This window comes from Phoca vitulina, unplaced genomic scaffold (genome assembly GCF_004348235.1).
Source record: "Phoca vitulina isolate PV1807 unplaced genomic scaffold, GSC_HSeal_1.0 scaffold13, whole genome shotgun sequence".
Taxonomy (NCBI): domain Eukaryota; kingdom Metazoa; phylum Chordata; class Mammalia; order Carnivora; family Phocidae; genus Phoca; species Phoca vitulina.
In genome coordinates, this window is record NW_022589716.1 from 38,888,225 (window position 1) to 38,916,154 (window position 27,930).

General features: G+C 51.9%; 1 protein-coding gene across 1 annotated transcript; it reads left to right on the forward strand.

The window, feature by feature from the left end:
* Positions 1-16,132: 16,132 nt before the first annotated feature.
* On the forward strand, positions 16,133-27,918 carry CAV3 (caveolin 3). The gene is made up of 2 exons (XM_032412241.1): positions 16,133-16,337; positions 27,144-27,918. Exons 1-2 carry the CDS (start codon positions 16,224-16,226, stop codon positions 27,483-27,485), a joined length of 456 nt encoding a protein of 151 aa, XP_032268132.1. The 5' UTR covers positions 16,133-16,223; the 3' UTR covers positions 27,486-27,918.
* The last annotated feature ends 12 nt before the right edge of the window (positions 27,919-27,930 follow it).

Below are 27,930 nucleotides of genomic sequence, written 5' to 3' on the forward strand. Positions count from 1 at the left end.
AACGCCACCAACAACTTCATTACAGCGATTAGAATTATGAGTGTTCAGTGTTAGTGGCTTGGAGGGTGTGGACATTGAGGGGGCGGGTGATTGAGTGTCGTGTGGGAACAGGGGTGGGACACGTAGCCAACAACAGCCAGATGGACAGGCTGGTGATCTGGATTCCAGCCACCTGGAAATTCATGGGGAGAGCTCTGGACGTCCAAGGCTGCGGTATCAGTGGACTGAGGATATGTCACAAAGCTCCCGTGGGCAGAGCCAGCTGACATATAAATCGGATGAGCTAATGATGAGGGCAGCCTTTTGTGGCTCTGTCGTGCACTGGCAGATTATTGTCACGAAGTTATGAATACAATCTGAATAAAATTATCTCACTCAGTGGCTGCACCAACCTCAGAGGTGGGTGAGGTGTCTGGACCAGCACCCTGAGCCACAGTGGCGGGCATGAAGCCTGGCATCCACTGCCGGAAATTAATTCCTTGAGGGAAGGCTTTAGCATCTTCCCTAATCCTCTGTTATCCTGTCCTTGGATAGGTGACTTTCCCATTAGCTCAACAAATATTTACAGAGCATCTACCAGGTGTCAAAGGTATAAAACCTTTAGACAGCCTCAGGCTAATGCTTTAGTGGGTTTTAATTGTCAACCAGCCTGTCTCATTGTCATTTAAAATGGTCAACAGAGTGAAGCAGCAGTGAGCTGAATTAACAACCTGGTGAACTGGGGTTTTAATTCTAGCTGTTAATTCCAGGCTGGTGGTGTTGTTATGAATGGGGACAGCTGTCAGAGAAGCCAGCATGGCCCAGAGGTGTTCATGGGCTCTGCGACTCCAGGGAGCCAGAGTCCTCGTGACAAGTGACAAGCCTAAGGATGGAGGCATGTGAGTCTCGGGCTGTGGGTTGCGGGGGGTGGGGCAGGTAGCAGGGGGCACAGGAAAGATGGTGACTCAGGTGGCCTGGGGGTTCTAGGCTTCTGAAAACGCTCACTCTGACAAAAGCCCTGGAGAAGTACATGTGGGACAAAGGACTCCAATAGAGCGGTGGGGAATTGGGGTCGGTTCTTAGGGAAGCCCACCCAAGACATCCCAGAAGCCTCCATTGTCAAGGACAGCATGTTTGCAGTCAGCTTGAGAGTAGTTAGTTCTGTTCTCTATGTCTCATCGAGCTTGGAAGTTTCTGAAAACTCAAATGGCAGAAGAAGAACGCAAGCAATCTCCCCATGGGAAGAGCACCAGACTTGGGAATCTGGGCTGCACAAACTCAGAAAAGTCATTTCTTCTCTCGAGCCTCATTTCCTCAATCGTGAGAAACGCAGACACCTCCTTCCTAGCCGCTGAGAGGCAGGAGGAGCAGTGGTTATAGAGGCTCTGACTCTGGAGCCTACTGACAGGATTCAGTTCCTAGCTCTGCCACATACAAGCTGTGTGACTTTCAGCAGGGTAACTGACCTCTCTGTGCCTTGATCTCTTCATCTGTAAAATAAAGCTAATAATCATTTCTATCTGTCAGGACTCCTATAAGAATTCAATACGGTACTATGAGTAAAGTACCTAGAACAACTTCTGGATTTAGCAAGTACCATGAAAGTGCTTATTTATTAAAAGGTAGACAAATAGGATATTTTTCAAACTCATCACCCACCACCACCTATCTAAGGAAAGGGTGACCATTTTAGGGGGTAATTTGCTGCAGTAGCAGGTACCAAGTCATTTCCCCATGGGTAAGGGAAGAGGGGGTTCTTCCTGGGCCTCCCAATCCAAGTGTGGGGAAGCCCAGGAGAACATTTTGCGTAGACTGGGGAAGGCTTGCAGGATGAAGACATGAGCATCCCCTCGTTGGCTGGATCTCTGCTGAGCTGCAGAATCTCAAAGGCCACCCTAAGCATTAATGGTGTTCCTAGGAGCACCAGACAAGACTCCCAAGAGTTCCCGAGAACTGGGGGCTATGCAAACATGGGCCTCGGGTTAGCCCCCCAGAGACGCCTACGGTGGGCAACCTGGAGTAGCAGAGCAAGAAGAACAGTCTGCATGGAGGCTGGACCCAGTTGCTCCTGCCCAGCCCCCAGTCACATGCTGAAGCCCTCACCAACCCCCCTGCCACGTGACAATGTGGAGCAAGGAAGTAATAAAGGTTAAATGAGGTCATAAGGCCGGGGCCCTGATCTAGTAGGGTGGATGCCCTTATGAGGGGAGACTCCAGACAGCTCCCTCTCCACCACATGAGGACACGGCACGAAGGCATCCATCTGCAAGCTGGGAAGACAGCCCTCACCTGAGACCAAATCAGCCTGCACCTTGATCTTGGACTTCCAGCCTCCAAAACTGTGAGAAATAAATGTGTGTTGTTTAAGCTACTTGGTATTCGGCATTTTGTTAGGGCAGCCAGTGCGGAGACACTCAGGATGACTGCACATCCCCGGGGCACCAAGGAGACTCTGGAGGGCTGCCTGCCCGGGAGCCCCGGGGGTGTGCGCCAGGGCAGGACCCAAGATCAGGCAGAGGGGAGAGCTGGGGAGGCCAGGGCAGAGGCCCCTTCAAAGCATTCTCCAGAGAGAGAATGGGCTGGGGTGCCCGCCATCTGTCCGCCCAGTAGGGACAGCTACGATGGCACTAGCTTTGTAAAAAGGCCTTTGGGAGCTTCGCCCCAACAGCCCATCCTCACCTCCGGGCTGTTGGTGATGGGGTGCAAGGGGAGCAGTGCACTGAAAAGCCAGACCACATCCCCTTCCCCACTCTGGTTCCCAGCCAGGGTCAACCTCAACTGGGTAGAGGAGAGAAGCTTCACATTAGAAATAAAATTAAAATGGCATTTATACTGCGCTTTCTTTGTTTTTGTGTTTGTTTTTTAACTGAGGCATGGCCCTCTGCTACCCACAGTGGGGTCCCCAGATGGGGCATGGCATCACCTGGAACCCTGTCAGAACTCAGAGTCTCACCTCCCACCCCGGACCTGCAGAGTCTGCATGCTAATGAGAACCTTGGCCGAGGTGCGTGCCCACAGAAGTGTGAGAAGCGCTGGTGTCACGTACGTCCTGCTCGAGGAATGTTTACACAGGACACCCAAGGACCCACCCCCCACAAATATGCCCTCTCCCCAGCACCCCAGCAGGCAAATTCCCCGAAGAGAACCTGAGGGGGGAGGCTCTGCCCCGGATGTCAACAAGAGGGGAGGGGTGCCCAGCCAAGCCTTCTAAAGGTCGTGGTGGGAGAGAAAACAAGGCAACTCCAGAATGCACCCTGCACGTCCAGCTCTTGCAGAAACCAGTCCCCTGCAGGCGGTCTCCCACCCCCTCTAGCTCTGCCCGGTCCCTGCACACCTGGCCTGGTGTCCGGGTTGACCTTCAGGGCCACCTGAACTCCAGATTCATAGAAATGCAAATGGTAGACTCCTGGGGTGGGGGAGTCTGGGCTGGTGGGGGCCTTCCCCCAGCGACTGCTCCAACAGCCCATTTGCTTTTACCATTCCAGATAAGAACACGCTGTTCTCTTTCCATAATTTGTCATTTCTCCAGTTCGCCATTCTCACCTGTGCAGTGAGGCATCCAAGGCTTGGCTGGTACTGATGCTACTTCTCTGAGGTTCCTTCGGGGCCGATTCATTACCATCTTGAAGATGCCGCATGTTCTCAACAAGGAACTGGTCCCTGTTCCCAGTGCTTCGGGTGGGTCTCCAGGGATGTTGTTATGGTTGTTTAAAGTTCTGGACACCTGCTGGCCCCTGCAGCTACTTCACCCATGTGCCCTCCTGGCCTCAGGCTTACCCACTGAGCCAGTGTGTGACGCACGCGCAGCTTCCCGCCTCCTGTGCTGATGACCATGTGGGCTTCGTCTCCATCCAGCGGGACCTCACCCCAGCACCTCTCCTCCCAGCTGCAGCCCCAAGAGGGATTGACCCACTAAGGTGAAAGTCCAGAGAGTGCTCACACAATAAGACCCAGGATCTCTTACCTCTCACTCCAAAAGGATTCTCCAGCCCCCTTGCAAAAATAGCAGCCCGAATCCACAGTAGCCTTTCTGCACAGGCTGCTCCCCACTCTCTACCAAAAGACCATCTTTTCTTTTATTAAAGATTTTATTTATTTACTTGAGGGGGGGGAATGGGGGGAGGAGCTGAGGGAGAGGGAGGAGAGGGAATATCAACGCGGAGCTTGATCTCACAACCCCAAGATCATGACCCAAGCCGAAATCAAGAGCCATACGCTTAACAGACTGAGCCACCCAGGCGCCCCAGCAAAAGACCATCTTTGGTTGCAAACCACAGATCTTCTCCTTCTCTTTCAGAACCACCCTGTGGCCCAAGGGAAATCTTTGGCATCACTGAGATCCGATCTCAGCACCACCACTTAGCAGCGGTGTGACCCTGGGCATGGTGTTGCACCTCTCTGAACCTCTGTAGCTCCCACTATTTTCTGAGAGTTATGGAGGACATCCAACGAGAGTGGATATGATGTGCCTAGCACAGTGCCTGGTGTGTAATCCTCAGAGTCCACTTGTTCAACACCCCCTCCTTCCATTTGAATAAACGTTACTACCACTGATTAGCAATAACAACTAAAATATCAAGCTCTCGCCGTGTGCCGAGCGCTATTGTACCTTCCTTGAATTAACTCCTGTGTTTACTCACTTAATCTCAGGAGTAAGGAAACATAATCACCCCATTTTCCAGAGGAGGAGACTGAGACATGATGAGATTAATTAATTTGTTCAGGGTCACAATGGGTATATAGCAGAGCCAGGATGAATCTGAATTTATACAGCCCAATTTATATCTCATCTTCTCAAAAACATGCATCTCAAGATTTTCTGTGTTAAATAGAAGTATAATGGCCTTGAATGTCAATTCAAAAGTACAGTAGCCGACGCTTATCCAAGGTGGATACATCCCCCCAGGGGATGCCTGAGGCAAAGTGAGGTGAATGACGTAGGCGTTGTGACTTAGCGTTAGGTACCCCTGCTCTGACCGCGCCTCAGAAGGGGGACCCTCCGCTTCCAGACCCGGCTGACCGCAGGAAGCTGAAACTACAGAAAGCAGACCCGTGGATAAGGGGGGACGACTGCACTCAGAATCCTACTGAAAGCCACGTGTATTTCTTGACTCAGCTCTGATTTGACTCATGACAATAGCAATAGCCACTCCTAAGAGCTTCCAGACAGCCCAAAGCAAGCAAAGCCTTGATTATCTGTCAGCCGCTTCCCTCCTGCTAGAGCAGACATTCAGCTTGACTGGAATTGGACCCACATTCACAACCCTCACCTTGTCGCCATGTGAAGCAAGCCCACAGACGCCAAGTCCTAAGCCTGTAGAGCTCCCATGAACATATATAACAAAGCACATATTCTTTCTATCATCCTCCGTTCATAGAATTTTCTGGCTCAGCATCTCTACTCTTAACGTTCTTTCCAGACATGAATCAGTGTGGAATTACCTCCATTTATTCACTCCACAAATACCTATGGTGCCCCTACTGGGTGCCAGGCACTCTTGTCCAAAAAGCTAAATTCATGGAACAACTTATTCCCAGTCCTTATTCATTTCTCATGAATCCATTTCTTCCACAAGTCCCTCGGTCTCTGGAGGAGCAGTTACGGTTAATTTTTCAGAACATATGCTCAGAAACCTTGGCCGTCCTGTAGGCTCACTAACTCTCCAGGTAACCTGATTTTATTAAAGGAAAAGATCGTCCTCTTCCAACCCCTTTAGGTAAGTCCACCCCAGTCCACCAAGCCGGCCCTGGGGCAGCCTCTGAGGCTCCTGCTTTTCCCTCTGCATTCTCTCCTTTTCTGGTTCCATCTTCCTTTCTCACTTTGAAAGCTTTCTCCCTCCCATCTCCTTTGGTCCCCTTGCCCCAGCTCCAAAGCCACTTTCTCCTCAGCACCTCTCCAGGGCAAGATGTCTCGTACCTGCCTCCAGGGTGTGTGTTTTTCCACACCACCAAGCAATTCTCTGACACCAGCTGGTGTCCTACAGTTCAACCCAATTCTGACACTCTCTACCTGACCTGGGGTCCCGTGAGACCACCCCCCACCCCCACCCCACACACACACTTCAGAGGCCAATCACACATCCAGGTTGTCACCAACCAGCTATAAATCAGAGGTTCCCAGAACCCACTTCTTGAGTTGGATTAATTTGCTAGAGCAGTTCACAGAACTCGGAGGAACATGACCAGACTACTGGTTTATCATAAAAGGATATAACTGAGGAGCAGCCAGACGGAAGAGACGCACGGTGCATGGGTGTGGGGGAAGGGCGCGGAGCTTCCGAGCCCCCTTCCAGTGCCTCCATGCGCTCACTGGCCCAGAAGCTCTCCAAATCCCAGCCTTGGGGGGTTTTATGGAGGCTTCATTACATAGGCATGAATGATTAAATCATCGGCCATTGGTGACGGAATTCTGTGTGGGGATAGGGTACCGAAAATTCCAACCCTCTAATGACACGGTTGGGGCCCCTGCAACCAGCCCTCATCCTTGGCTTACCGAGGGGCTTTCCAAAAGTCACTTCATTAACACAACAAAGGACACCTTTATCACTTAGGAAATTCCAAGAGTTTTAGGAGCTCTGTACCAGAAACAAAAGACCAAATATTTATTGATTATTATAAATCACACCCCACTGCCCCTTTCCCACATTCTAGCCACTTCCTTCTTCCCCAACTTCTGTGGCTCCAGCGAACCAGCAACCAGACCACTCTTTGCCTGGTTTACTAAATGGGGATAAAATTAAGCTCCGTGGAAAGGGCCTCCTATTCCCCCTCCCCCCCCACCACGACGAGATTAATTCCTCCTACAGGAGGGCACACAAAGAAATGGTGGACATGAATATGCATGTCAGCCAAGATGGAAACTTCTCTCTACAACTCCGTCCCAGCTCTATAGCATATTAAAATGAAATAGTACAGTGATATCTTCACATAGCTGAGCCGAACAAAGACCTTGTGTATCGGAACAAAATAAAGACCAATCACAGACCACAAAAGTTCTATTTCAATAAGAATGGCTTCAATTCACCTGGCGCGGCTGGAGCCCAGCAGATAAACACAACCACAAGAGCCAGGCTTAATGATCCTACTGAGGGTCTCACAACGGGTTTCTCCTGGGATGATGGAGGACTTTTTTCTTTTCTTTTTTTTTTTTAGCACCATTAAACTTCTGACAGTCATTTCCTACACATTCCAGTATCTTTGTCTCCTTTGAGCCAGGGTTAAATTGTAAACTAGAGTTTACCAAACTTGCAGTGGTTGGGCCCTTTTGTTACATTTTGGATCCTCAGCAGCTAACCTGCACTTCTAATCCTGACACCAGCCACTTACCCTGCGGCCCCCAAAGGCTGTCTTCCTAATCTCCAGCCTGCCAAACTGCTTTCTCTTTGTAAGTGTACCCTCTGTAACTCTTTTTGCCTGAGTTCTGAAAAAGGAGGTTGTGCTGTTTCCCATAAAAGACTGACCCACAACTAAGCAATGGCCCAAGGATATCGGCCTTTGGTCCTCAGTAAGTCAGCTGCCCTTCTTATCCACAATGGTCATTTTAGGCCATGTCACGCTGCTCCTAAACTCAGCCCCTTCCTCCAAAGCCCCTGACAACAGGCACATTGGGGCATGAGAAGCTTCATGAAAGGGAGGGGTCACACTGCTCCAGACAGCACTCACCCCCCAGGCCCCAACACCTATTCCTTCTCTTCCTCAGTCTCTCTCCCTGGCCCCAATCTCCAGGGGACCCCCTAGCCCCGACCTGCTCCCCACTGCCAGACTCCTGGTTCTAAAAGTAGGACTCACTGAGAGGAGAGGAGAGGAGAGGAGGGGCTTTAAAATTATCAATGGCAGGTTCGCACCTGGAGGTACTGCCATGATGAGTCTGGGGTACGGCCTGGGCATTGGGGTTCTTCACAGCCCGTGAGGACTGGACCCTAGACTAGGCCAGCTCAGTCCCTCCTCACATAGGCTGGGCCATTCAGCACCATCCCCAAGCTTGACCACACCAGTCCTCTCTGAGGCAGCAGGCCACGCCATCTCCAGCTGTCCACGGTCCCCACCACTCCATGCCATCTCCTCGCTGAGGCCAAGCACCCCTCATGTCATCATTCAAGTTTGCTCTGTCGGAGTTCCTACAGTGAAAAGGAAAGGAGTGCGTTTCTTGTCCGCAGGTTTATCAAAAGACAGACAACCACCAAGGCCCTGTGCATCTTTCAGCTGGCCTGCTCTGTCCCCTCACCTGGAGGGCATGTCAGTTTGTGACCCTGGCATTGTCCTCATTTCAGCCTATGATTACCATCATTCCTAACTCACATGGGAGAAAACTAAGGCTTGAGGTTCATGCAACTTATAGCTGATAAGTCCTCTCGGGTCAATTTGACTCACAAGCCCAAGCTCTTAAGATCTACAGGATTCCGCATTCTGCAGGTGAGCTACCAGCCTATCCCACTCGATTGCCAGAAAGTTCTGGCTGTTGGAAAGTCCTGCCTGATATGGAGTCCCAAATCTGTTCTTCATCTGCAAACATAACATGCATATAAAAAGAGAGGAAGGAAGGAGCGTCTGAAGGCTAGATGGGGTTGGGCTGACCAGGAGGTTGTGCTCAACCAGCATCTGCGGTCTGGAAAGACTGCCCCGGCGTGTGGGGCCCCGGAATTCCCACAGAGCCTGATGCTGTGGGCTCGAAAGGAGTCTAGGTGTTCAAGTGCTGACAGGCGAGAAGCAAAAGATCCCTGGAGATCAGAAGAATACACGTGGCCTCTAGGAGCTAGAAAGGGAAGAAAATAAATTATCCCCTAGAGCCTCCTAAAAAAAAAATGCTGGCCTGCTGACCCCTGATTTTAGGACTTCTGACCCCAGAACCGTAAGAGGGAAATTTTTGCCTGATTCTACAACAGGTTGTGGTCATTCATTACAGAGGCACAAGGAAAGGAATATGGTTAGAAGTTGGGGTCCTTCCTGCGTGTGTGTTGGTTTCCTGGGCCTCTAACGAAGTACCACACACCACACACCGAGTGGCTTACACAACAGGCATTTATCGCCCCTCACCGTCCTGGAGGCTCCAAGTCCAAGCCCAAGCTGCCAACAGAGCCGCACTGTCTCCGAAGGCTGTAGGGAAGGGTCGCTGATTCCAGGTGGCTCTCCTAGCAACTGGGAGTGCCGTGGCTTGTGGCAGCCTACTCCAACCCTCACATCACGTTCTCCCTGTGTGTGCATCTGTGCCTGGGTCCGAATTTTCCCTTTTTATAAAGACACGGTCATACTGGATGAGTGCCTAGCCTAACGAGCTCATCTTACCTGGATCACCCTCAAAGACTCTCTCTCTAAATAAGGCTGAGGGTTAGCACTTCAACTGATCTTTTAGGGGGACACAGTTCAACCCGTACACAATCTTATTCCTGAAAGTTGCCCTCCTTTTTACAAAGCCCGGGGAAGAGGGCAAGCGTTCCTTCCCTGCAAAAACAAGCCACCCCGATGTCCTCCAGCTGCCCTCCCCGAGCTCACTGCCATCATCCTGAGAAGCCAATGCCCAACACCCACGGACAGGACCCACCACCCGCTCCCTGCAATTTCATCACACTGTGCGGGGCAGCGGGGCTGGAGTGCCTCTGCCCCTACAAGACAGCGAAATCCTCCCCAGCGGGAGCCTCCTCGGTTCCTTCCTTGCCATCCTGGCCTCCCAGCCTCAGCACCTGCTGCAGGCCACATGCCAGTCAGTGTGGGCTGGAAGAATGCACTATTCATCTTTGAACCCAGCAAAAACACCAGCACTGAGTTGGTGTGTGTGAAATGAAAAAGTGACCCCGGGAAACCTTCCGTGGACACAGAGGAGCTGAACTCTACCTGTTTTCAAACAAGGCCCTGTTTACGCAGTGGGGACCTTCTCTGAGTCACCAGGACACTGCAAGCAGTTCACCTCTGCAGCTCAGGCAGAAGTAAATTGGAGTCAATCCTTTTTGAAGCAGAGACCGACATCCTCTGGGAGATTAAGGAGACGCACGGGGAGGAACAGAGACCTCTCTTACGCGCGTTAGCCCCTCATGAGCGCAGCAGAGGGGTTCAGACAGAAATATCACCTGCAGGACGCCCAGTCTCTAGAATATCAACGGGGTTCTGGGTCAGCTCAAAGAGATGCCGAGATGCCAGCCTGCTGCCTGCGGAACCCCTTCCAGGCATCCACTCCTTCGTGGTTGTGCATTAAAGGAGTCACGCTGAACACAGAAGCTCCTGCTGTTCTCAGAGAGCAAGGCCTCCGCTGGGTCTGGAAAAAATCCAGCAAACAGCAGTCTCATCCATGGGCACACACAGCCCCTTCCCCGGAGCCCGCTCCAGTGTTGTTTCTGAACAGTGTTGCTGTGGGTCCTCGAGGCTGGCAAACATTCCATGCCTTTACTCTCACCTGGGAGGCAAAGTGGACTCCACCTGAGCAACGAACGGCAGGGCCCAGTCTCCCCTGTTTTGGCAATGACCCTAGCGGGGAATATGGAGACTTGGGTTCATTTACTTACTCTCATTCCCTGACGGAAAGGGAGATCAGGACTCAAGGAATCCCAGTGAGGTGTGGGACTTGAGGCAGAGATAGAGTCTTCCCTTGGGTGGAAGAAGAAGGCAGGAGAAGCAACTCTGTGGTGGCTCAAACCTGGGCAGAGCCTCGGGCATGATGCCGTCCTGCCATGGTTCTCATGAGCCTCTCAGCACCCTACAGCAGTTAGCACACTACAGCCCGTGGGTCCAAATCTGGTCACCACTTATTTTTATAAATAAAGTTTTACCAACACACAACCATGCTCCTTGATTTATGTATGGTCTGCGGCTTTCATGCTACAACAGCAGAGCTGAATCATAGTGACAGAGACAATATGACTCGCAGGGCCCAAAACCAGGGGCAACTTCATGGGAATGCAACCCATGGCGCCCCGGGCTTAGAAGATGCCACAAGCTTAGTTTAATGCTCTGCCACCACCATCTTGAAATTCGTAATTATTTTTAGCAAGGGGCCCCACATTTTTGTTTTTCAGTGGGTCCTGCAAATTATGTAGCTGTTCCTGCCTAGAATATTTACTATCTGGACCCAAAGTTTGCCTACTTTTCCCTGTACTTTTCCAACCCTTGACCCCCTTTCACCCTCTGCCTGAAAAATTCCAGCCTTGGGAAGCTCACTCCTTTCTGGAGCAGCCTAGTAGACTTCTGGACAACTGAGAGTCAGTTCTTCCTGGTACCCTTGACAGTAATCCTATCAGTGACCATTATCAAGAGGCCTACCATGAGCCAGGCACTGAGTTGAATGAAGCCAAAGTCTGCCACTTACTCACCAGTCCTTGGGACCACTCAGAATAAATCTCATCCCTTAAGCTTTCATGGATTTGAGTAAGATTCTTCTGTTCTTCCCCTTCAGTCTTCTCTCCTTCAAACTGACATTGTTCTATTTCTCATAAGACATGCTTCTAGCTCTTGCACCATCTTATTTACCCTATCTAGATAGGATCTAGTTTCCCAAAACCTCTCTTGGAGCATGAAGCCCAAGGCTCCCACTATGTACCAGGCTCCCACTATGATCTGACCAGTGCAGAGTTGCGTAAATAAGTCACCTCCATCATTCTGGATGGTATATCTTTATTAATGCATCCTGAGATTGCATTGCCCTTTTTGGAAAACATTCTAAAAACCTCCAAAATCTCTGGTAGGAATCAGGTACCAAAATCTGGTAAGAGGGGATGGTGTCCTTACCATTATATAGAGGAGTAAACTGAAGGTTGGAGGGGAGTGGCCTGCTGATTGGCAGATGGTCAATCACTCCCAGTTCTTCTTATGTCTCCAAATCCTTAGCTTTCCCCTCCAGCAACCAACATTCTTCATCTGTAAAATGCAGAAACAGGGTCTCTTCTAGCTCTGGAATGCTGTGATGTGTCTTCTAAATGCAGACTCCAAAAGCCAAGTAGCAAACAGAAAATAGAGGCCCTCTGCCTAGATCTAAAACTCCAACAAAAAACAAAAAGATTTCCTTCTCTATGCATCCTTGCCTTACCTCTTTTGGAGACTTCTGCATAAGTGATAAATCTTGCTGGTTAATGCAGCCTTCAATCTGACAGTTAATTGAGTCTTCAGACTGTAATGCTATGACTCTCCTGGTGAGTCGGTCTATATCATCTTTCCTATTACTTCCCCTTTTCACACTCCACAGATTTATGTCTTCCTGCACGGCCCATTTTCAAAGATTTTTCCCTCTCTCCCTGAGCAAGCCAAACAACAACAACAAAATGGCTTTAAAATAAGAACGCAGCGTCCTCCACAAAACCGCAGGCACAAAATGGGCTTCGGAAAGTCACTCTGCCTCCTTTACTGTGCTCCCATGTCAGGAGCATCGCCCCAGGGCTGACTTGAAAGCTTCACCTTCCAGTATGTTCTTTATAATGTCTCCTCTGTGGGTATATGGGCCCACGGGTGCCCTGTTAGTGTTGTCCCTGTGTGTGAGGCACAGAGTCTCGGGTGAGGATCGCCATCCACATCTGACAGGTGGGCACAGGGAAGGTCAAGAGCCGAAACAAGGTCATGAAACCAGTTAGTGATGGGGCCAGGAGAACACCTCAGGCCTGAGTTCCTAACAGTTCCTGAGTTAAAGTCTCTTCCCACTACATCGCCTTTGGAAATAGGATCGTCAGAATGAAATGAGATGGCTCTTTTTCCGCCTCTGGCATCTGGCTCTTCCCACCCTGCCTCTCTAATTCCACTCAGACTTCTGGTCCCGCTGCAGCGCCACCTGCCGGCAGAAATTTCTCCCGGGTCACTTCAGGCCACAGCATCTTCCTCCGACACCCAAAATGTGTATTAGCTGCCCCACGACCTCCTCAGCATCGACCGCCATCTCGAGGCAGCCACCCTTTCACAGGACCAAGGGGACAACTCAGGCACACCGAGGGTCCCTTCGCAAGGCACCAGCGCATGGTGAACCTCAACAAAGCAGCTGCTGTTCCTGCAGTGAGCACTCACTGTGCTAGTTCCTGTGACTGTAAACTAGCTACCCTCAAACTCAGTGGCATCAAAAAGGGATGTTCGTGGCCTCTGTGGTTTAGATATTGAGACAGGACGCAGAGCAGCGTGTCTGTCCCACGACGTCTGGGCTTCAGCCGGAAGCCGCAGGGGTTTAGGGGTGACATGAAGCCCAGGCATTGGCCTCGTCCAAAGCCTCACTCACTCTCCCGTCGGGCAGCTGGTGTCGCCAGCCAGCTGGGGGCCTTGGACCCTTCCGCACGTGGTCTCTCCACGTGGGCTCCTTTGGGCTTCCTCAGCCCCCAGCTGATTTCCAAGGGCAGGAGTCCTGAGAGGCGAGAGCCAGGCAGCTGTATCCTTCCTATGGCCTGGCCCAAAAGTCACAGAGCAGGGGCGCCTGGGTGGCTCAGTCGGTTAAGCGGCTGCCTTCGGCTCAGGTCATGATCCCAGGGTCCTGGGATCAAGCCCCACATCGGGCTCCCTGCTCAGTGGAGAGTCTGCTCCTCCCTCTCCCTCTGCCTGCCTCTCTGCCTACTTGTGCTTTCTCTCTATCTCTCTGTCAAATAAATAAATAAAATCTTAAAAAAAAAAAAAAAAAGTCACAGAGCATCAGCGCTGCCGTGCTCTCTAGGTCAGAATAATCTAACCCCCCGCCCAGATTAACGGGGAAGGGCACAGACCCCGTTTAGTGGAAGAGAGTCAGTCCTCCTGTAAGAGCACAGATGTGGCCATCTTTGAAAAACACAGTTGTCCACAGTCATTACTATTATCTGTTACCACCACTTGTCCTTTACGATGAGCCTCTTCCAGGCAGCTCCTCCTGCATCCCTTGTGAATTACTACTGCCCCAGCTGCCCCAGCTTTTGACCAGACATATCTGGTCCTGCAGGGGACAAAACTCAAGCTCAGGCTCAGATCCCTGCCGTATCCCACGTGAACACAGGCAGCAACATTTCCTTCGTCTCAACTCTTCACAGGAGAAGGTCCGTATTCCCACGACCTGGGGGCCCAGGCAGGGGGGTGAAGGAAAAAACAAACAGGTAATTCCTAAGAGAGCTAGCAAGAGAGTTTGCTAGTTGCCTACCATTTATCCCTAGTGATGCTGTGGGGGCTATCTGCATTTCCTGGCCTCGTTGGCCAAGAGGGATGGCCAATGACAAACAAAACTTGTCAAGTGGGACTTCTGGGAAAGCTTTCTATTGGAGCTGACTTAGCTGGCAGATGCCTTTTCCTGGTGCACCCTCGCCCCCTTTTCCTCTTTCATCTGATGGCTGGAAGAGCGGCAGCCACCTTGTGCCTATGAGGTGACTATAAGAACAGCAGAACAGAAAGATGGAGGTCTGGGAGCCTGATGACATAATAGAGCTCCCACAGTAGTTCTGAACTATCTATTTGTATTATGTGGTGGGGGGAGGAGCTCCTACCTTGCACCAGCCACAAGTATTTTGCATTTTATTAGATAATAGCCAAGAGAAATTACTGACAGAGCCCAGCTTTTTGCCTTGAGCTTTTTGACTGTCTTCCTGCCTCAAACTCACCCGGCTCTAACCACCAGTGATCATCCTCACACATCATTCCAATAGACCCTCTGCTGCACTGAAGTCTTCAAGGGCTTCCCAATACCTCTGTAAAATCCATACTCTTTAGGGGGCGCCTGGGTGGCTCAGTTGGTTAAGCAGATGGTTAAGCATCTGCCTTTGGCTCAGGTCATGATCTCAGGGTCCTGGGATAGAGCCCCAAGTCGGGCAGTCCCTGTTCGGTGGGGAACCTGCTTCTCCCTTTCCCTGTGCCCCTCCTCCCCCCCGCTCATGCTCTCTCTCTCTCATAAATAAAATCTTTAAAAAAAAATCCATACTACTTAGTATGACATTTGGGATCCTTCCCACCCAGGCCCAAGCTGAGCCTTATGTCCTGCCTCACCCCCACCAGACAACCAGGCCCTGACCACTGCACACTTCTCAGCATCCTAGTTCACACCAGTCCTCTGACACCTATGGTCTTTTCACCTGAAATAGTCTAGGTAATGAACTCCTGCTTGTCCTTCAACACCTAACTCTAAAGCTACCTCCTCTAGGAAGCCTTCCTTGATGCCCTCAGAGTAAGCTGTCAGAGCCCCTGTGGACCTCTTAAGGTAAGTTGTTTGTAAAATATCTCTGAGCTATAGCACTTGCCACACCCTATCATAATTACTGATTTTTTAATCAGTCTGTCCCCACAGACTATGAGATCCTCCAGGCAGGAACAGAGCTTGACTGGTCTGTTTGTCCCCAGCTGTTAGCAAATCCTGAATGAATGAGTGGGAGGATGGGTGAATGGATGCACAGACCCTGGCACCTGGGCACTCAGAGTCTTCATCCTTCAGGGTGGGGGGTGCCTTGAGTGATGCCTGAGGACCCAGGAAAACTGAGCAGACACCTTGGAGAGTAACATCCCCCTGGTGCCCGTGCAGCGTCTGGGGCCCATGAGCACCCCAGGAACTGTCACTAGGGGCAGAGCAAAAGGCAGCATAAACATGGACTTCATGTCCCCTCCACGTGGCATCAAGAAGGCACGGGAGGGTGGGCAGCCCCATCAGTGGTCTGCTTCTCTGTCTCCCCCCACAGTCCATCAACTCCCCTCCAGGGGAAACCCCAGAAGTGGGAAAGACTCAGCCCTGCTCCAGGCCCCCAAACAGCAGGGCCAGGTACTAACAACTCCAGTGAGAACCCCTACCAGACAGCATTTCAGGTCCCGAAGCCCCTTCCCACACGCCAGCTCATCTCCTCCTCTCCAGGAGGGCAGGCAGAGCCCCTGATTGTTATTAGCGCAGCCCCATTCTCCAGGTGGGAGCGTGGCGGGCGGAGAGGCGAGGTGTCCCGAAGCTCCCGGCCCCGCAAGAGGCCGAGCTGCGAGCCAACCCCTCCTCCCCTCCCAGAGCTGCCTGCATGCTGATGGCAGGGGGTGAATCCCAGGGCCTGCACCAACAGCCCAGCCGCCCCGTGGCCCACAGATGCCAAAGCCTCTGCTCTCGCTCGGGTGAGGCCCCTGTAAGGAGCGCTGGGCCTTCCAGCAGAGCTCCAGTCTTAATTTTAGCTTGGAGGCCTGCCACAGAGGCGTTAGCGAGAGACAGGCTGAAGTTATGTGGGACAGCTGTCAGAGGGCATGCTGGGTGGGGCCTGCTGAGCCGGCAGGGGCACAAGTCTGGGGACACCGAACTGTGTCCCTGCCCCAAGTCTTTTCAGCCACACTGGCCACACGGCTCAGGTCTCCTCCCGCGGTCCCCCAGCTCCACGATGATGGCCGAAGAGCACAAAGACCTGGAGGCCCAGATTGTCAAGGACATCCACTGCAAGGAGATCGACCTGGTGAACCGAGACCCCAAGAACATTAACGAGGACATAGTGAAGGTAGGCTCGGCGGGCCTGTCTGGGCACCGCTGCCCGGAGGCTGTCGGGTCTGCAGAGCGTCTGGGCACAGGACGGGGGAGGGCTCTGATCCATGCACAACCACGACCGGCTTCCCCGACAAGAGGCCCTGTTCCTTGGTCTGCTCCAAATCCTCCCTCAAAAGCCAGCATGTACACCCCCAAAGAACGTTTAGCATAAATAAGAGCAAAACCTCAGCCGGACATACATGACGCAGGTGTGGGGTGGGGAGGCGACTCACAGAGGCAAGTGCCATTAGCTAATGGGTCACATTGTATTTCTACTGGTAAGGGCTGATCTGTGATTCTGATGCGTTTAGTACTGAAATGCTGTCGGGTAGTGGCTCTTCCCATCAGCTCCTGGCCCTCATCCCAGGATGAAGACCAACGGGTGGCCAACTTGGGCTCTTTTCTGCGCCAGGGGTTATTTCTGCGGTCTCCGCGGTGGGCACGGGGTTAATCCCCAGAGGGTGGCTTCCAGTATACATTAATTCCCCCAGAGCACTGCCCCGTGTCCACTGCCCGTGGTGTGGGGGCCATGCCCAGCACTCATGCCAGCTCCCTGCTTGACCCCAGGTCCTGCGGCCAGGCCAGGGCAGAGGCCTCTCGGAGGGCACCGGGCTCCCGAAAGGCAGTGCTCAGAGGACAGTTACCCAGCTTTTGGGGCGTCTCCCCCATGGCCACTGCCTGAGTCAGCCCCTTTCCTCGTCTGGATGCCACTAGCAGCCTGGCCGCCTCCAGGCCGACACCCTCACTCCAACCTCCGCCCAGTAGCCACAGGGATCTTTCAGCAGAATTCCTGGGAGCAGGGTGCCCACCCCTAGCATGGGAGTCACAGGAAGGGCTGTTAAAAGGGCAGGTGCCTGGGGCTCCCTGGGTCCTACTAAACGCATCAAAATCACAGATCAGCCCTTACCAGCAGAAATACAATGCGACCCATTATACAATCACCTGATGTCATTGTACATTCTCTAAGCAGCCACAATTTTAAAGAGGAAAAACAAACAGGTGAAATTTTCGTGATATTTTTGATTTAACACAGTATTTCCAAAATAGTATCATTTCAGCATGTAACTGATATAAAACAATTATCATGCGCTATTACAGTCTGTTTTCATGTTTGAAATCCAGCCTGTAGCTTACTTACACTTAGACTGCCTATCAGTTCAGCCTCCACATGGATCAGAAATCCTTGTTCTGTCTTAAGATCTCATAAAATGTACAGTTGAAATCAAGTCACAGGCCCAAATTGTTCCAAACATTTTTAAAAAGTTTTCCCATCTCAGAATGAAGTATCATCTTTTACATTTGAATTAAAATTAAACAAGATTTAGAATTCTTCTATTGCCCTGGTCATAGGTCAAGTGCTCAAAGCTCGTGGCCACTGGACTAGACAGTGTGGCTCTGGGCTTGCTCAGAAGCACAGCCCCTATGCTGTCATCCCTCAGTGGGACACCTCCCCTGCCCAATAAACTTTAACTTCTCCCCATAGCTTTCAAGCCCCAACACGATCTGGCCCCAACCTTCTTCTTCCGCCTTCCGGCTCCAACGCCAGGAGCCGGCCTCATCAGCCAGAACATACTCCCGTGTCAAGGAGCACCCTCCCCCTCTCCTCCCTGCGGTGAATGCCCTGCTCCACTTTCAAGACCCAACTCAAATGTCACCTCTTCCAGGAAGCCTTCCTCAGCTCCTCCAGGCAGACAGTCGCTCCCTCCTCCATGCTCCAACTTCCCTCCAGGCATTTCCCCCATCATAGGTCATACTATGCTATTACTGTATTTATCTGTATCATTAATGGTGCCAACAGGGTACTGATGGCCCAGTGTGAGAAGTGCCACAAGGGGGAAATTACTAGATAAATGTAAAATAGTATTCATCGTGGTTTGTGCAGTGTGGTCTGGAGGAAAGAGTCCCGAACTCAGCTTTAAAAGGCCTGGTTTCAAATTTACTCTCTTCTACCTAAAAGCCATGACCCTGGACAAGCCACCTAGGTTTTCAGGACCTGAGTTTCCCTCTGTAAAATGAACATAATATCATTTACCTCCACCAGGTACAGGACTCTCCGAGCAGTGCTGTGCAAATAAAAGTATAACGTGAGGAATAAAAGAAATAAGGGATTGGAAAGTGCCTAACACAGTCGCTGGTGCACAGCAAGGGTGTGACAAGCGTGAGCGGAGTTGGAGCTTGGAGGAGCGTGCAGGACAGGACAAGGCAGCCGGGGGCCAGCTTGTACAACCAGGTTCCCCTTCAGGCGGTCCCTAGACGGCTGCTGGGGGCAGAGAAGAGGACCCCAAGGGAGAATGTGGCTTCTGAAAGAGACCCACAACAGCTGACAAGTGTAGAGAGTCTCTCAGGCCCCACCGAGCCTGGAGTGAGCCAGCTCCAGGCTCCAGGCCCAGGTTCTAATCCGGGGGAGGGCTGGGGACAGCCTCCCCAGGAGCTGAGAGCAGTCTCTCTGGAACCCCAGAAAACATCCCTCAACGGCTAAGCAAAAGGCCTTGCAGATAATCTTGTCGAGAGGAGATGATTATTTGGTGTATTTATTGGACGTTCCCTGGTTTGGGGAGTTATTTGACTTTCTTTTGTTTTGAATAACTGAGAAATGAAAAAGTTTTGAAATTCAGAACGAGGATCATAGAACGGAGTCAGATAAATAGCACAAACAGGTCAAAGCCAACTTGGGGTTTGTGTACGGTCTTGTGAAAGAGATAAAAGGAAGGAAGAGACAGGAGAGCTGGCTAGGCAGGGGGCCTGTCTGAACGGGATCCTGGGGCACCTGGGTTTCTTTAATTAACTGGGGCAAAGACAAGATGGAGGGAGGCGGCAGGAAAAGGAAGTGAGAGGGTGAGACAGACGGAGAGAAAGAGGAACAAGGCAGAGGTGGAGATGAAAGCTCAGGAGGGACCTGTCAGGCTGGTTTCACCAGCGCTAATGGGCTAGAATGGGAGACAAAGAAAGATGCCGGAATAAGACCAAGCTACAGAGACCCAAGTTCTGGTCCCAGCCTGACACAGCCTCGCTGTGTGACTCCAGGGAAATCCCTTTCCCTCTCTGGCCTGAGGACTGGCATCAACAGAGGCTGGGTGGTGAAGAGAGAGACCTGTCCCCTCTGTCAGCAGCTGCTGAGGTTTCACACAGAAAAGCCAAGGACACAGAGCAGGAGAGAGACCCGTGGTGTCTGTGGACTTGACCCTCAGTAGACTGGAGGCGCTCCCTTTTGACTTTCCAGTCAAAACTTTCCCAAACTTCCCCAACAAAGGCCTGGTACAGCCCTTGAACCTGGGCTGGAAAATGGGTGCCAAAGGCATAGGGAGAGCCCTGCACAGCCTGCCAGACTTGAACTGTGGTCCCCAAGGTTTGGGGCTGGGTCTCGGGCTAAGGGGAGGCTCCTGGGGATTAGAACACACCCCGTTCCCTCCTCCCCCGACCGTCACCACCATTCCCAGAGTACGGATCCCACGAATTGTTCCTGAGTGCCTACTATGTGCCAGGTCCTGGGTTGTCTCAGAGGAGATGGGGATGAGCACGCAGGAGCCCGCATGCCAGGCCCCGGGGCATGTGAAGGTGCAGCAGCAGTCCCCAGGGCTCTCCCGCCTTCCCTTCAGACCCAGCTCGGAAACCCGCAGCCTCCCCTCAAAGGCCTCTGAGTTCTTTCTGAGAGGGCTCGGGGCTGTCTCCCTAACCCACACTGAGGCACTCAGATCCTAAAGTGGGAATGCTTGAGCCCAAAGTGTCACACAGGTCCCTCTCACCTTCAGGCTCCAACCTCTCTCCCCGCAGCCACTCAAGGTCAAAGAGGGCAGGGCGCCAGACATGACCCCAGCCCATCCGACAGCTACATCTGCCACTAAACACCCTCCTCCCTTAGAAAAACACACAAACCGCACCCTTTGCCTATCAGCTCAGGCTAAGAAACACCCAAAGGACCCAGTAGCCACCAGTTCGGCAAACTCTGCTCCCGGTTTGGGCCCACCTGGACACCCCGTTGCAGAAAGAGGACACTGACCTGGTACTTCCTCTTGAGAGGAATCCAAACCAACAGAGAGGATGAGACTCAAATAATGAGAATATCTGGGAGAAGGTGCTAAACGCCATAGTTTAGGCCCTGATGAAGTGTCCCGGGGTTTAAGGGAGGAAGACCTTACTCTCGCCTGGGAAAATCAGGAGCCAGCTTCATGGGGAGACAGGAGCCCAGGTGCATTAAAAAAAAATGGGGAAAAAATTAAAATGTGAATAAGGCTTTTGAAGAAGAGGGAACAAAATAAGCGAAAGCCGTACCATTGAGAAGGATGTGGGGTGGCACTGGCAAGCGTGAGAGATGGTTACTGCCACCACCCCTCAACCTATGTCCACGGCAGACATTACTAATGGATCCCAGCACTCTTCCACGAAGCCACAGACCGTCGGTGAGGCAGAGCTGACACACAGAGGAAACCTCTTTGCTACTCTGCCTGCCGAAGAATGACAGGACTAAGTGCATCTGAAAGAGAATTTGTGGGAGAAAGCAGAAGGGGCAGGTTGAGACTGGGTTTTGGGAGGCCATCCAACCTGCCACTCATTCTATGTTGGCGGTTTCTTCCTTTTGGACATGTCTGGTCCCCTATCAGGTACCTCTCAGAAGACCTCCACTGGACTAATCAAACTGAGGTATTTATAATTTAGTGTTACGGGGACTCCTAGGTATTAACTAATCTAGCTTTTCAAAAGGTGGTCCACTTTCTGGGGGAGCCGGTTAAAATGCAGATTTCTGGGTTCTGCCACCAGAAATTCCTATTTGGTAGGGCCGGTGAGTGTTTTGCACTTTCAAGTACAGCGTCCCCCTTGTCCTGTAGAAGAGAAACCTGGAGTCCCGAGTTATTACCAGTTTCCCCTCAAGACACACTGTGTTGGTTTTCTATTGCTGTGGTCACAAATCGCCCCAAACTCAATGGTGTAAAGCAGCAAGCCTGTGATGGTCTCCTACAGTTCTGTGGATGCAGCTGGGCACTTCTACTGCTCCCACTGGTGGCCTCTCAAGCGGTGGCAGCCACCTGGGGCCTCTGTTGAGCTGGCTCCCTCCTATGCCTGCTGCCTCAACGGGGACGGGTGGAAGGCGGGGCGCAGCTGGGAGGCTGGCATGGCTAGGTCTCTCCCTCGGGTGGCCTCTCCACCAGGCTCTAGAGCAGGGGATAGTAACAGACTTCTAACTCCACCAGTCTCTCTATCAGCGTATATGGCAGCTCGGGACTCCCCAAGGCAGAAACTTCCAGGCCTCTGTGAGGCTTAGTTCTGGACCTGGCACAGCATCCCTTCTCCCGCATTCGGGTGATTAAAGCGAGTCCTAGGGCAAGCCCAGACTCAGTACGGGATGAGAAGAGGCAAGGGCTTAAATGCTCAGGGCCATGACTAATTGGGGGTCATCTCTGGAGACTGCTTAACACCCCATCCAAAAGCTGGCAAAATACTAAATATAAGATACACGGCCGGAAACCACCTACAAGGGCCACATTGTGAGCATTGCTTTGGTTCCCCCAGATTATATAGAATTCTATTATTGTTATTACCAATCATAACACAAGAAGCAAAGCTTTGCCATTTTTCAGCTGTTTTACAGCTATCACCCCATTTTAGCTTCCTACTCTATCGACCCATGTTTCTCAAATTATCTGGGCAGAGGGCCAGTTTTATTATAATAATTTCAATTTGTTGAACACCAATACTTTGGCAAAATTCAATAGAAATGAATTACTAGGGAAATGAAATGAAAAATAGGCATCTACAATGTAAGCCCCAATTTTTATTATTATGAGGGTTACCAGACATACAACAACCATCTCAAATTTCTGTGACTATTTCTAAATGCTTACTCTCAACTTCTGTCCATACCTTGTTGGGAAGAGGGGCACCGGCTCTGGACCACCCTTTAAGTAGCAAGGTACTAGGCAAGAAAACTAAGACCCAGCAAAACTAAACCTTCCCCTTGGGTGTTCTGACTCCAAATCGAGCTTTGAGTCACTAGGGTTCTTGGCCCAATCCTCTTGGTGTGTTTAAAAACAAACAAACAAACAAAACAAAAACAAAACAAAACAAAACAAAAAACCCCGGAGGCTCAGAGAGGAAAAGCACCATGCCCCAAATCACACAGCAACTCAGTGGTCAAGTAGAGCCTGGCACCAGATGTCTATCCCCCTGCCTAGAGCTCTTTCCCCACCCACAGATACTCTATCTGAATTGTCCAGGGCCCAGGATGCCCAAGGACTGAGTCATACAGGAATCTGGGGAGGTATTTTTGACAGGGGGTGGTTGCTGGCCTTCCCCGAATCCTCTGGCAAAGCCCAGCCCTGTTGCCCGGCACCCTTCCCCATCCTCTTGGAGCCTGTGGGGGCTGCACTGGCTCATTCCGATTAATCAACTGGCTCTCTCACTCTTCCAAAAATAAATATGCCAGAGAAGGGGACACCGACTGAATGGGCAGCCACGTTCACCCTTCCCACCCTCTACCCTCTCTCCAATTGCACACCAAGCCCTGAGGTTCTGCCGATGGGTCCAGCACCCACCCCACCACCCTCCCAGAAAAAGCCATCTCCCCTCCACTTTAGAGACGGATTCAGAAATGAAGTCACTGTGTGCTTCTGATACACTGGCGTGACTGCCTAAGATCTCCCTGAGCCGGGTCTTATAAATACCTCCCCAAAGTCAGCGCTGTGACCAAAGCCATCCCAAGGCTCAACCCGAGTTAGAGGAACAGCTGGGCCTGCCCACACAGCCCATCCCCCCCAAGAGCACATTTTCTGATTCCCAGAAAACGAGCAGTCGCCCCATGCACAGTGCCCAAAGGCAATTACAGGGAATAATTCAAATGTCAGCACCGACGTCTTCTGCAAAGAAGTAATAATTAAAAGACACAACAGAGAGGTCCCGGGGAGTGAGATTATTACCGTAAACAGAAATGAGGGAAAAGAAGCCTGCACCCATCTTACCAGCGCAGGTGGAGGTGTGCGTGCACACGCACACAATTACGACTAGGTAAGCTGCAGAATTACTGTACTTAGGATTTCCTGAGATATATTTTCACAGGAACATGAGAACTGAACACATAATTACTGTCACTGAGCACCTACCAGTGCCAGGTACTATGCTGAGCATTGCCCAAGAGGTGGTATGCCTAGCACAGAGTGGGTGCTGAATGAATCTGTGTTTGAATGGATAGAAGGATGGATGCATGGATATCTATGGGTGGATGGATAGATCCATGATCAATGCATGGATGGGTGGATGGGTGGGTGGATGGATGGATAGATGGATGAGAGATGGATGGGTGGATGAATAGATGGTGGGGGGGTGAATGGATGATTAATTATTTCAATTCCTCATAACAAGGTTGTAAGAAATAGCAAACCCATTTTACAGATGAGCAAGTGAAGCTCAGAGGTGTAAGTCATCTGCCAAAGTCACTCATCAGAGCAGCACATCACTGGTGTGCCAAGCCACTTTTGGGGCTCTACCATCCTCTTGACGAGAACACCCTGTAACAACCCACAACAACAGCTAACGGTGATTAATCCGGTATTCTGTGCCGGGCAGTGTTCTGAGTACTTAGATGTCTTAACTTACTGAATCCTCCAACAAACTTTATGAGATGAATCCAAGAAGCTGAGGCACAGAAAAGCTCAGAAAAGGTTACAGAGCCAGTCAGTAGCAGAGCTGGACTCCAGCCTCCAGAGCGTGACTTCCAACGGGGCTCTTTTCCACGCTGCCACCTCTCAGAGGCCAGACACAAATAATCAAATGTGTTGAAAGGCAGGATACACGAGACTAAATGAACAAAGCAGGCTGGGCTACAGAGGAGCAGGGCGGGTGGCTGGAAAGAAGGGGCCGGGAGCCCTGCCTTGAGGCACGTCTCTCTGGTCAACGAGGACCAGACCTCTGGGCCCTGCCTCCCACCTCTGGGCTGTCTGCCTCTTGTGAGGTGAGGAGGCAGGGCTGGGTCACCTGTGAGTAGTGGAGGCACCATCCTAAGGAACAGCCACAGGAAGGGCAGGGAGGCCACAGGCACCGAGTGGGAGAGCGAAGGAAGGAGGAAGTGCCTGCTGGGACAATATCTCCTCCGGCTGGCAAAGCTCCTGGGGCTACCCCATGCACCAGAAGCCAGCCAGGGTGCTAAGAGGCATCAGGCTGGGGCAGGGCCATGATGGAGGAGGGGCAGGCTACAGAGGTCAGAATGCCGCAATGGACAGGACCCAGGCCCTAGGGATCTAACTGAACCTCGATAATCATTCTGGGGGGACCCAGGTCAGGGCTGGAATGGTCGCCCAGGCCTAACCTCCCCGGCTTCTGAGATTTGAAAGCTCCCCCGAGAAACAACAACTCTGAATTTTTGCCCCGTATAAACCAAATAGAGAAGATGCCAGTCCTTTCCATCCACTGTCCAAAGCCATGAGATGCTCCTCAACCAACTTGGGACTTCTTTTCCAAATATCCAGCACACCAGTTTTCCATCTCTGCCTCCAAAGCTCACAGTCCACCAAATTCCCAGCCTGCCACCACCTCCCAGAAGCCCTCCAGGAATAAGTACCATCTTTCTGAGATGAGGACCATATTTATATTCTTCCCTCCAGCCTCGCCCTTCCATCCAGGCCCCCCTTTAAGAGGTTAAATGACCTCTGCTGAACCCCAGCAGAGACAGCTGGAGGCTGAGATTTACAGGGGGTCCGGGAAGGCCCTACTGACTCCCTGAGTCAGCTTTTCACATCACCTGCAGCCTGAAATCCCAGGCTGTCAACTTTGCTCCCCTTGAACATACCAGCCCCTGGGTGAGACCTCATCCTCTGCGGTCTCCAGGGGGATCCAGGGATCTGAGGCGTGGCACGGAAGCTCAGAATATACTCATGTGACAAAAACAGGACTCGCCATTATACATACAACAGGGTTGTGTCCACTCCCTCCCCCAAAAAAAGTCACCCTGGAAAGAAAAGCACCAAAGCAAGGACATTGTTAGTACTAGAGAAATACAAATTGGAGATGCTTTTGTTTTCCTTTTACTATTTCCTGAATTTTCTGCAATGTGGCTATGTCATTTAAAAGCAATTTGAATAGTAATTCTGTGCCCAGATGAGAGGATCCCCTGGAAGACTGAAGTTTGAGCTCTGGCCCTCCACCCCCAGGCCCCACAGGTGACCCCTCCGCCCTCAGTCTGATGAGTTTGAGATTTCATTCAACCAGCTTTTATTCAAATGGCCCAGGAGCATGAAAGATGATCATGTCCCCATTTCACAGACAGGACAGCTAAAGCTTAGGGATGCTAAAGGACATCGCATATGAGCTATGATAGTGTTTAATGCATAACGGGGACTCAAGAAAGTTTAGTTAAATGACTCGGCTGAAAGTACTCTTTTTTTTTTTTTCAAGTTTACTGATTATTTTTTCCCACTTCCCAAATGGGGCTTCAGCCACATTTCACAGTGGAAAGTGTGAACCGGATTCTCTGAGCGCCCGTGCTCTTTCCAGCTGCAAGGTGGGCTGGGGTAGGCAGCAGGGAGAGGAAAGTCTGAGGTCGCCGTGGGACTAGGGTGAGGTGCTTCGGGCCTGCTCAGACTGACTCGGCACCAGACACCTTTACGAGCCAGGACGGCATGGCCCTCACTTCACCACATGCCAGATCCTAAAATAGCTCTCAGACCTGTGCGCCTCTCTCTAACCCACTGCCATCACCCCAAACCAGCCTGGCAGCGGGTCCCGCCTGGAATATTGCCACGGCTCCCGACTGGACCCCACCTGCGTCCTCTCTCCCAATCACCACCGGCCCAGCCAGCTACGCAAAATCCAGATCAGATTGCCGACAACAGGCTGGTGGTTGCCGGAGGCCGGGGCTGGTGGTGAGCGAAGGGGGTCAAAAGGAACAAACCTCCAGTTATAAAATAAGGAGTCCCGGGGATGTAAGGTACAGCACGGTGACTATGCTTCACCATACCGTGCGGCATATATGAAAGGTGCTAAGAGAGTAGGTCCTAAAAGTTCTCATCACACACACAAATTGGAGCTCTGTATGGTGATGGGCGTTAGCTACACTTAGTGTGGTGATCATTTCCCAAATATACACATACCGAATCATTATAGTGAAAGCAAAACAATGCTATATATCAGTTATACCTCAATTAAAAAAAAACAACAACAACAACACCTCCGATCGAGTCAAGCCAGCCCCTGCGCAAAAGCCTTCGGAGACTGCTCATCACAGTGACTGTCTGGCCAGGCCCCTCCCGCCTCACTCTGGCCACGCTGGGCTTGCCCTTGGCCTTCTGGAAGCACCTGCATCACCCCGAGGGTGCACACTGTCCATCCCATGAGGTCCTAGCCGTGCCCAATATGTTTCTCCAACCCTCGCCCCTCCCTCCACCTGGCTCCCTTCAGGGACCAGCCTAGCTACATGTCTCCTCCTTACCCCCAGGATGACCAGGACTGTCCAACTCTCTAGGATCATAAAATCACAGAATTTAAGAACCATGCCTTGCACGTCCTGGTGGCTTTAAGCAAGTCACGCAACTCCCCAGGGCCTGTTTATCCACCCATAAGATGAGGGCGTGGGCCCAGCTCCGTGCCTCACAGCTCCCGGGCACCACCGGCATCACCGGGGAGCTTGTCGGAAATGCAGTGTCAGGCCTCACCCCGGCCGTGCTGAGTCAGGATCCCCGGCAACGCGGCCCCGCCAGCAGGCGCAGCCAGCCCTCCAGAGCGTTCTGCCGCCGGCACACTGAAGTGCAGGAAGTGGGTGGATGTTGTGACCGAAAGATTGCCCTTCCCACCCCCGCAGGTGGATTTCGAAGACGTGATCGCAGAGCCCGTGGGCACCTACAGCTTCGACAGCGTGTGGAAGGTGAGCTACACCACCTTCACGGTCTCCAAGTACTGGTGCTACCGCCTGCTGTCCACACTGCTGGGAGTCCCGCTGGCCCTGCTCTGGGGCTTCCTGTTCGCCTGCATCTCCTTCTGCCACATCTGGGCAGTGGTGCCGTGCATTAAGAGCTACCTGATCGAGATCCAGTGCATCAGCCACATCTACTCCCTCTGCATCCGCACCTTCTGTAATCCGCTCTTTGCCGCCCTGGGCCAGATTTGCAGCAACATCAAGGTGATGCTCCGGAAGGAAGTGTAAGGCCAGGTGGGGGCGATGGGGGTGGCCGGGCAGGGGGAGTCAGGCCAGGCTGGCCCCACGGCACTTCTCGGCCACTTCTCGGCGGGCCTGCTGGCGAGCGCTTTCTCTCTAGGGACTGCCATTTCCCCCCAAGACGGAAGCACACAGTTTTGGGAAGCCAGAAAGAAAAGACAGCCCTGCCACAGAAGCACAGTGGCCCTTCAGCCTGCCCCCTACCCCACCCCGATGCCCCCGCGACCGGGCAGGAGGAAAGAGAATTTGCTAAGAGGCAGCTACTGCAAGTCTTTGCATTCACCTGTACTGTAACAGCACAAACCAGCACTCAGTTCCCACCGGGGTCAACCTGTCCATGCACGCCACCTGGGAAAGCTACCAGTGACTCTTGGCATTAGGAGCGTGGCTCCAATAAAGGGTTTCGGCTGCATTTGGGGAACGCTGTGTTTTG